This window comes from Rhinichthys klamathensis, unplaced genomic scaffold (genome assembly GCF_029890125.1).
Source record: "Rhinichthys klamathensis goyatoka isolate OS25496 unplaced genomic scaffold, OSU_Roscu_1.1 h1tg000196l_1, whole genome shotgun sequence".
In the NCBI taxonomy this organism is placed as follows: domain Eukaryota; kingdom Metazoa; phylum Chordata; class Actinopteri; order Cypriniformes; family Leuciscidae; genus Rhinichthys; species Rhinichthys klamathensis.
In genome coordinates, this window is record NW_026606722.1 from 8,783,895 (window position 1) to 8,794,144 (window position 10,250).

At 42.7% G+C, this 10,250-nt stretch overlaps 1 protein-coding gene across 1 annotated transcript; it reads right to left on the reverse strand.

Annotated features, from left to right (window-relative positions):
• Positions 1-274: 274 nt before the first annotated feature.
• On the reverse strand, positions 275-9,932 carry LOC130096178 (alpha-2-macroglobulin-like). Its single transcript, XM_056262859.1, has 34 exons — positions 9,808-9,932; positions 8,816-8,999; positions 8,589-8,745; positions 8,415-8,467; positions 8,226-8,246; positions 7,956-8,121; positions 7,800-7,884; positions 7,612-7,726; positions 7,408-7,528; positions 6,509-6,618; positions 6,264-6,434; positions 5,949-6,176; positions 5,660-5,872; positions 5,433-5,582; positions 5,057-5,182; positions 4,868-4,965; positions 4,515-4,640; positions 4,193-4,418; positions 3,979-4,102; positions 3,785-3,906; positions 3,653-3,704; positions 3,232-3,315; positions 2,966-3,142; positions 2,770-2,845; positions 2,530-2,686; positions 2,367-2,441; positions 2,123-2,285; positions 1,865-2,043; positions 1,290-1,511; positions 1,082-1,203; positions 819-900; positions 637-720; positions 458-563; positions 275-372 (listed from the first exon to the last, which is right to left on the reverse strand). The coding sequence occupies exons 1-34, from the start codon at positions 9,885-9,887 to the stop codon at positions 329-331; spliced, it is 4,299 nt and encodes a 1,432-aa protein (XP_056118834.1). The 5' UTR covers positions 9,888-9,932; the 3' UTR covers positions 275-328.
• Between the last annotated feature and the right edge of the window lie 318 nt (positions 9,933-10,250).

Below are 10,250 nucleotides of genomic sequence, written 5' to 3' on the forward strand. Positions count from 1 at the left end.
CACGACTGCCTCCAAATATTACTGCTAAATTACTGTCGGTTAAACAACCAACAGTAAAATTCAGTAATGCAGGTTCTTAAATCTGCTAATTGCTTAATTAACGGTCACCTGCAAGCAAAGCGGATCTACATACATATATATATATATATATATATGAGTGAGCCATGTTATAAGGATTTGAAGTCACAGTACAAATAGAAACTCATGAACACTGCAACTTCCTGATTCAAACAAACGTCTCAGATGAGGAACAAAAGGGAGGCAACAAATGGACTGATAGTATAAAAGCGGTTTTATTCAAGTCGTGTGTCCTGTAGCCTGTTCTGATTCAAAGCATGCAGGGGGACGTGTATGTGGTCTCAAACGCATCACCTGAAAGAGGATCAGAAAATGAGCTGGATCATGTTCGACAGAGAATATAGCAGAGCAAAGCAAGATTAGGATGATGAAAGTGTACTTGTCTGATAGTAGTCATAAACGTTGATGACTGCCGGCTTGAGGTTTTCCACTGCAAGAACCTGTTTCAGCTGCAGAGTGTAACTCATGGGGACGCCTTTGGGAACCTGCGAGACAGAAAGAATGAACAGCAGCACATACACATCAGCTAGTGAATATTCCCAGTGTACACAGTCTCACCTCTTTCAGATACACTAGGACACGATCATCTCCAGAATCAACCCGCTCCACTAACGGGGCGAACGAGTGGGGTGGAGAACCAAGCTGAAGGGAAGAGACCATCGTTTACAAACACAATTACATCTGAAGGAGCTTCAAGCATCTTGAGAGATTTTCAAAGTCATCTTAATCTGCGTGCGTACCGGTGACGCATCTGCTGTGAAGCCCGACAAGAGCTTAATGTCCACTAGAACCATGTTAGTGCTTGCTTTTACGCCGTTGTATCTGAATGAGGGTGATGGAGAAATGGAGGTTTAATCAACAGGATCAAGAAAGCAACTTCCTTTTCAGAACCATGAGCCGGTTTCAAGACACAAAGTCAAGTCACCTTTATTTATATAGCGCTTTTTACAATACAGATTATTTCAAAGCAGTTAAAATGTTAAACAGCCAAAGCTATTCTTACTTCACCGTGAAGTTCAACATGAGATTGGCTCCTAGCGGTTTGCAGTCTCCAGTCACCTTCGCCTCAATGCTCAGCGCCCCGTTGGCTTCAATGGGTGTTGGGATGTTGTAGAAACACGCAACCTACAGTATGAGTGCAGAGCAAACCAAACGAGGAGAATTAGGACGTGCACAACAGAAACAGAAATAGATGGGGTGAGTATACAGACCTGCACAGACACACAAGTGGATCCTGTGGCTTTAACACTATATTTGCCAGGAACGTTCTTCAGCGGCTTCTCCTGAAACAGCAGCTTGTTGTCTTGATTCACGTTAAAGCTATAAGAGTCTCCTCCTACAACTGAAGACTGTACGGTAACAGTGCTGGAGCCTTTCAAGCTGAACACTTGAGTAGCGTACACAGACAGGGCATGAAGAGCCACCACCGTGTCCTAAAAACAAGCACCAGATTAAAAACTCCAGTCTTAAAAGGCTACGTTCACACGGTTAGTCCAAATCCGATTGGAATCTTATCTAAAATTATAGACGTCCACACTGTGTATTGCAACGGTTATCTGGAATATCTGCATTGGTTTCTATGGCAATGACATTGCGTTGGTAGGAATACGCCAATACAAAAAAAAAGAAAAAAAATTCGGATCAGAGCGGTCAGACTGAAACGGATTTTCATGTAATTTTTTTGCCGTTCACACTTGCTAAATCGGATATGCACAAAAGTCGGATTTGGACTGACAGTCTGAACTTTGTCTAACAAACATGAGCGAAATCACTTAGGCTGATGCACCTGGGTGGAGGAAAAGCCTCCATAGGGATTCTGCTGGGCCACCAGCCAGTTGACAATACGGTTAGCATAGCCCAGAGCAGGCTTCGGCTTTACATTGAGAACCGCTAGCAGCACGTACGAGCTGATCTCCACCGCCAGAGTATCACCAGATGTCGTCTGAGACCAATGGAGCTTAGTGCCTTAGGATGAGACGCAGGGGATAAAGTGGATGCTAAAGAACCTGATGGGCCAACATCTCAAGAGGCTGGTAAAGCTCACCTTTAGAAATGGCATTGTTGTTCAAGGCAGTTAAAAGCTGTGATCGAGTGGTGGTCTCTCCAGCCAGACTGAAAGTGTAGGCCAGCAGAGCCATGGCGTAAGTGTTTCCCAGGTTCCCAACAACAGGCCTCAAGCACGACAGAGCTTTGGTAATGACAGGATTCTGAAAAATTAAAGCAAATATCAGAAACCCAGAACAAGGTCGTCTCCATGGAGCTCATACAACTACTGGAGATGTTTTTACCTTGACAGGGACGCCTAGTTCAAGCAACGATGAAACAATGTAGGCGGTCATGGTCACGCCATCACTAACTCCACCCTGAATCACACCAGCACATTTGATTTAGAAGAACGGTCTCACACCAAGTCTATTGGTTAGAGCGTATTTTAAGAAAAATGTAATGCACCTTCATGTCGTTGTGGTACAGAGTTCCCTTCTGCATGAAACAGCCATCTGAACCCTGCTTTCTGATCAACCAATCCTTTGCACTCTGCAGGACATGTGGATCAATGGAAATAAATTGCCTCGCTAGACCAAAGGACCTCAGGACAAAGGCGGTCAACCTGGCAGTGGAGTACAAACTGAACTTACAAACTGCTGGTGCCACAACAGATTATACACAACAGTAGAACAGTGTGAAACTCACCATGCATTCGATTCATCATACCCAAATGTGCTGTATGAACCATCGTTATATCTGTAGTTCAGTTGTCCTTGGTATCCTGAGTCAAAAGCCACATGTAAATTGGTCAGGAAGGGAGTTCCTGACTCAAAATGGGAAGAGCATTAAACCTCCTTGGAATTTTGTTCCCTACATATTTAGTGGATTTGTTCACCCGTACCACTCTGAAGGTAGCCTGTGGCAGTCTCTCGGATGGCTGCCGTTAGTTGCTCTGTGACTTCCAGGTACAGCAGGATGTAAATATTGGGAGCAAGAATTATCATATTCTGTTCTCCACAGCCAGATGGCAACTGTAACAACCCATCCAGATTCTTCAGCGCACAACCCATTATGTCCCCTACGAGAGGTCAAGCATAAACCCACATCAGAAACAAAGTTATTCTGCCAAACATCACCTGTCTGTTTCTACTCAATGAAATACTTTACCAAGAACTGAAACTGAGCATCTGGCTGATTCCTGAACCACGTTTTTTGGAAATGTCAGAGTCACGTCTTCAGAAAGAACTTTTCCTAGGGACAGAACAGAATGGATCAGCATTGAGCGCTAGGCTAATTCTTGACGAATGTGTTTGGGAATCATACCCCTAGTTTCACAAACACAGTTTAAGCCTAATCCCAGACTAAAATGCATGTTTGAGCCATTTTAACTGAAAGCAACTTGCACTGACATATCTTAAATTAAGTCAGTGCCATTGTTTTGTCCCAAGATGCACATCAGTAATGTCTTTTTTCTAAGGGATGTTTATAAATGTAACTGAAACATCCTAATAAATGTGAATTGAATTAATTTGACCAAGGCCTAGTTTAAGCCCTGTCTGTGAAACCGGGCCATTGAGTGCAAACAAACCTTTTGGACACAGTAACCAACTCTGGGTGTTTGTCTTTTCAAGTCCTTCGGGCTATGAAAGCAATAAAGCATCACATCAGTAAAGCAGCATGAGCTCCATGATCAAACTCCAGAAGACTGGTTAACACTCACCAGGACAAGTAGACTTCGAGAAACTACATCAATGCGTCCTCTCGTCGGCACGGTCACGACCTCAGTGCCACATCGAGTCCGCGACGGTTCAGCTGAAGCATTGACAGTCACATTGACAGCTCCTGAAGTGACAGACAGAAAGTGAGCAACACCTAATATACACTCGATTTAGAGATAGACAGTCCAAAACTGACCGAGAACAGAAGCTGAGAGAACCCATTTGAAGGTCTTTCTCTCATTGGCACAGAGACAGGACGAATACGGATCAGTAAACGGCTTAAGAGTGAAGGCCGTGGATGAAGCTGGAGTTACTTTAACCTGCCAATGAAACATCAGGGCACATGGAGCAAAGCAAATTAACTTTTCTATACAGATCCATTGTATAAAGGAAAATAAACAATGACACACCATGATGCACTTGGACAGAAAGTTGTAGACTGTGGCCTTCAGATTAAAAGACTCCCCATGGACAATGGAGTATGGCAGGGAGAGCTCCAGGAAGAAGGGCTGGAAGACTGTCAGGACAGCTGGAGGGGCCAGACCAAAACCTTTGGAGGACAGGCAAAACGCCTCCGTCTCCCATGTGGTGATGGTGTCAGGAACCTTGAGAGGAACTTTTATGGAGCCAGTGTCTCTGAAGGACAGCAGAAGAGAGAAATAATGAGAACTGGAGAAGTAAAAACTGTGGGCAAGTTGCTTTCGATGGAATAACACAAGATGCTTCACTAACCCCACTTGAGCAAGCTGCCAGAGCCATGTTTCTGGAAAGTAACTCCTGACAGTCACTTTAAAAGAGTGCTTGCCTCCAGCACTTTCTGCTTCTGGAGGAGCAGTAGCCAAGTTAACCACATCAGTTGTTTTAAAGGGTAAAGGAGCAGGTAAGGTCGCTGAAATAAAAGACAAGAAAAGGCTAGTTCTTGCTTTCTGCATGCACTTTAGTTCTGAAGCTACAAAGGATCTGAACCGCCCCTCGTTGCATTTATAAAAATAAGATTAAAAACATCCAATGCCATTACACAAAGAAAGAGGAATAACCTCCCATAACTCAAGGAAAGTTCACCACATCATGGAGAATGCGTTCATTTCATCGGCATATACCTACTCTCGGGGATGATGGGATGAAACTGCTGGCAAAGAAGGGGTTGTAAAGCGAGATTTGTTGCGATCTTTATCCCCACGCTCTGTCGGAGTAACAAGTCAAAACACAAGACAGATTTAAAGTCAATGACACAGTATTATTCAGTGACTAGATGGTAATGAATGGTTTTCTACCTTGAAGGCTGCATAGGCAATATCTATAGGAGCATCTCGACGGACTAATGGTGGAACACACACTGGTTGATCCTCAACGCTGAATGGGTAACCTGATAGCAATCTCACCGGAAGCAAGTCAAACACCTGAGACCATGAAACAATAGAGTTGGTATGTCACTTGTTTCTGGAAAATTCTTGAACTAAATAAATTTATGCTTGGTATGTTATGTCACAGAGTTTATAATGTGAGATGTTAAACGTCCATAAAAACTGCAATAATCATTAAAGCCACAACATAATAGCATAGGTTTTTCAAATTGATCCATCAGCATTACACTCAGATTCTAAAGCTGAACATGAATGTCAATAAAGTCTTTAAAATCAACATGGATACCATTTTAGGACTCAGACGTCTTCCTGGCTCCAAGATCCAGATGCTTTGATCTACAACGCTGAGACCACACAGGGATCCTGCTTGAGCAGAGACAGTCAAGAAATTTCCTTCACTAGGAACAGCCGTAGCAGGAGAGAAAAGGAGAGACACCTGGAACAAGGACCAACACATGCTGTATGACGCACTGTTCCCCATTTGAAGCCAAAAGAAGCTAGTGCACATCCTACCTGGTTTTGTAAACACGTTTCAGTGTCAAAAGACTCACTAACAGCAAGTACATTCTCACTGGGCAGAACGCAGTAGACCAGAATCTGCACCACTGGAGCCATATCGCCACTGACAGACAGCTTGAACGACATGGAGCCGCTCGTGACTGTATCACCAGCTACTGCTGTGACCTTCCAACCTCCATTGAGAACAATGACTCCTCTGGTCAAGACCTGACAGAAGACAAACAGGTGCTGGACAAACAGACCAGCAGTCATCGAAATCACTACAAAACTGATCTCCACTTACCATATAGATAATGTCAGCGCTGAAGCTACCAGCCTCTCCAACAAAAGAATATTTCACCGTCACTGGGAACGCAGCACCACATTTGAGTGGCTGCTCAAGATTCACAATAGTAAGTCCACTAACTGATGGAATATCGGGAGAAACAGGTTGGAGAAGCTGAACAACCCTCGTATCTATAGTGAAGTATGGCAATTTGTAACCATAAATAACTGTTGGAGTCGCACTTGCCTGGGGAACAACGAATGGAATAGTTTAGAGAGAGATAGAGATAGAGAGAGAGACTTCATTTCACAAAATACAAAGAGCAAATCGTACCAGCAGATATAGAGCAGCTTTAGGAAGTTTAGCAGTTTTGAGGGAGAACATGGCCAGTCCGTTCTGGTTTGTAGTTAGATTCAACAGCAGTTTGTTGGGCCAGCTGTTACTATTCAGGAGATACACAGTTTTGTTCGCAATTGGAGTTTCATCGAAACGAGACACTGAGATCTGTTGGGAAAGATTAGTTTAGGAAAGGGAACCAATGAGAAGGCTTCTACGACAATGGATGAACTTTTACTTGCCTTTGCATTAATCACTGATCCAGGTTCAAAAGTATCCGGGAGGTCCAAAAACGTGATCTTGCCGACTTCAAATGTAATGGACACGGTTGCATATTTTGACATAACCACATCTGGGGAAAAAGAAACATACGCACCGAATAATGTTTGTTTGTTTTTAACGCCATGCCAGCTTCCGTGGCCATTTTCATGGCAAGAAAAATGTATGGTAAAACTATGTCAGTGGTTTATAATTTATTTTTGCTATTTGCTATTAAACTACTTGTTAACTTTGTTAAAAACTTCTTCAAAAGGTTTCTCACTGGGTTAAAACCAGCACAATCTAATAAAACATGCTTCAATGATAAAGAGTTTTTGACTGAAAGAACATTTGAGATTTGATAGAAACTCCTTCCAACATTGGGGATGATTTCATGAAGTTTGGTCATCGTATATAAAGTCCATTCTGTTTGCCATTTGTTATTCATATAGAAATTTTAGATCCATATGAGGTAGTGCAAATTGACGTCTGCTGATAATGCCTCTTTTGGGGCAAAGTCTGCGTCCTCATTTCCTTTGATTCCACAGTGTCAAGGTACCAAACAAAACCAGATTAGCGTTTAGAAAGAATCATTACAAGTGCTGGGTGATCATTTTTAAAGGATGAGATTGCTTGGAGACATGACTTTGCATTTGTAATAAGAAAATCTGTTGCATAGACTTTATGTAGTCCAATGCCAAAATGATAGCTCAATTTTAACAGCCAAAGAAAATGCTATGTTTAGGGATGGATGATTACAAATGCAGATGAGCCTCAGATTTGTATCCATCAGTATATATAGGGATAATGTGATTACGCACCAAATAAACGAGTCAACTTCCTCCAGAAACATGCCATTGGTTCAGACCAGCCAATAGCTCACCTGTTCCCACCTCGGTGACGTTCACAGTAACAAAAAACAAATCTTGAAGACCTTTCTCAAATTTGGGGTTGAAAAACGCTGATGTATCTAAGGTAAGGGAGGCACAGCCCGTGGCATTCATCTGGTAGCAGAACAGAGATAGGCACATTTAAGTCAAGTCCAAGCAGAAGAAAAACCCTTAGCTGTAAGGCAGGACCCACACACCTTAGCGGTTTGATTCAGGCACGGAGGGGTCTCCACAGGAACCACAGAGTATGAAAAAGGATCACGGCATACTTCCACAAACGCTTGACCAAGCACAGGTTGGCCATATGTGTATCTGGGAAACATCACAAGAACCAAGATCAAGAACTGACCAACCACAAGACAAGAAAATAAAATGCGTCACTCACTTGGCACAAGCCTCAACTTTCAGTCCCACATCTGCAACGCTGTACGTCTGTGGTGTGTTTACGGTCACATCAAACTTGGGCAAAACTAAACCAGAAACAAAACGCTTTAGATCAAGTCCTCAGATCTGTGGTTACAGATCGTTCACAACGACTTACCATATTTTTTCACCTCAAAAACTTGGGAGACTGTTCCATCACCTATAAAAGCTCTCAAGGTGTACATCCCTATCTGAGCCTCTGGGTTTAACTTGTGAGAAAGTTGCAATATCCACTCCATTGAGGAGACGTTTGTCCACTGACCAATCCGGTTATTGTGATTGTCCTATTAAAACAATTAACAGCTTAGAGAAATACTGCAAACAAAGCAAAAGTGCAAAAAGCTGCTTCAGCTCCATTCAAAAGACTTGAACCGGTGCAAATTCTCACCTCCACCACCACCAGATTGTACTGTAAGACACAAAGACAGAATATTAGGCATTTAAAAACCACAAACACACTTATTCACCAAAGTCATTGAAAAGGAAAGAGCAAAATTGTGCACGTAAAAATAACCTGCATTAAATTTGCAAATTGTTCAGATTACTCAATATAGTGAAAGATCAGACCAGGCCTTACCATTTGATCAAGAGGCACAAGTTTGGCATCCATGGTGACGACTCTAAAATTCACTACAAAGACAGCAATAAACGCTCACATTAGTTGCATATTGCACTTGAAGGCGATCAGAACTTGTAGCATAATGGACTTTCTACACCTCTAATATTCAACCAAGGGTCATTCACAGCTCACCCGTTTGTCCTGGATTGTAGATGGGTTTGTCTGTTTGGATGAAGGTCAAAGGCAGGTATCGTCTGAACATGACTTTCCTCTCTTCAGTCGCTCTGAAGACCCTCCCTTGAACTTCCACCTTCAGCTTCTGCACCGATTCTCTATCTACTCGAGGAGCCTTCAGAGAAACTCAGTTAACACATGTACAACAGACCAGACGAAAAAGCCACATGCGTCTGATGACAGACCTGGAAACTAAAGCAGCGGTGAAACGGCTTCGAAAAAACCTGCTGCAAAAGTTGAGTTGTCCTGGTTGTGTCATCAAGCAGAGAAACGGTCATTGTGAGACTCTCTTGGGATTTCAGAAGAGTTATGCATAGTTTGGCGTCTGATTCAGACTCAATCACTGCAGGGAACATCACCATGAATAACCTGTGTAGACATCATGAAGTTTAGGTTCAGAAACCATAAGGAATCAGGGCAGAACATGTACAAGTTGGTTGAACATTGACAGAAAATGGCTGCCACAGGGTTGCACATCAAAATAGCCCAAAGTGAGTGGGTTGGAGGGGGCAGGTGGGTGGTGTGTTGGAGGAAACAAACACTGAGGAACAAGAAACTCCAACAGCAAAAAAAAAAAAAAAAATCACTTCAATATTTTGTTTTTTCAAAGTGTCAATGTTAATGAAGTGTTAACCTTAAAGTCCCCCTTTGGTGAAATTCAAGCTTTTAAATGTTGTGTCTATGTGATGTTTTTTAATATGCTTTTTATAGGAGTTTCTTTGAAATCGATGGGGTTTCTGACGTCACAAACTACCTTGTAACCAATCAGGTCAACGTGTGATTGTCAACGAGGATCTCTGGGCTGGTGTGAGTGGGTGGAGGTGGGGCTAATTAGCATATTCATAGATTCGCGTATACTAAATGAGGCAAAGGTGTAGAGTTACATTCAAGCTATTTTAAGGCATGGAAAAAAACATGTGTAGGCTATATGTATTTTTGGTGATCAAAGATGACTTTTAAGGGATACAATTATTGACTACAGGGGGACTTTAAGTGCTAATGAACAGCAGTTTGGTGGGTCCTATTCATCCTTTGACCACTAGGTGGCCACAAAGTACAACGTGATTAATAAACTTTTACCATATGGTCAAAGCTTTAGTGCTTCATTTTGCCATCTTTAAAACTGCATCAGCATAGATTAGGCCCCTTCTGTTCACCTCAAAGCCCATATACTTACGGCCTTTTCTGTCCATCAACAGCAAAGAGGAAAAGGGCTAAAATGAGCCCTTTCCAAACACAAATCTCCCTCACAGCCATGAAGAGCAATCATCCAAGACTAGACAGAAATCGAGCGTCTCTTTAAAAAAAAAAACCCTGCAACTTCTGTTAAGATCCACGCCGTCTGACTACTCTACAGCGTCTCTCAATCCGCTGCACTGATGCCAGCGTTATTGAAACGCTCTTAATAATTCAGAACAGGTTGATTTAACACTATCTTCAGGCAATCGGAAGGTCTTTAGGGCGGAGCACCGGTAATTAATCACAGGTTTGTCAACTCTCACGCATTTGGCGTGAAACAGAAACACACACTTTTACTCTGCACAAAATCTCGCGCCAAATACGAGACTCTACCACGAGGATGGGAAACATCGGTTCTGGAGCTCTCCTGCCTCTCCAACC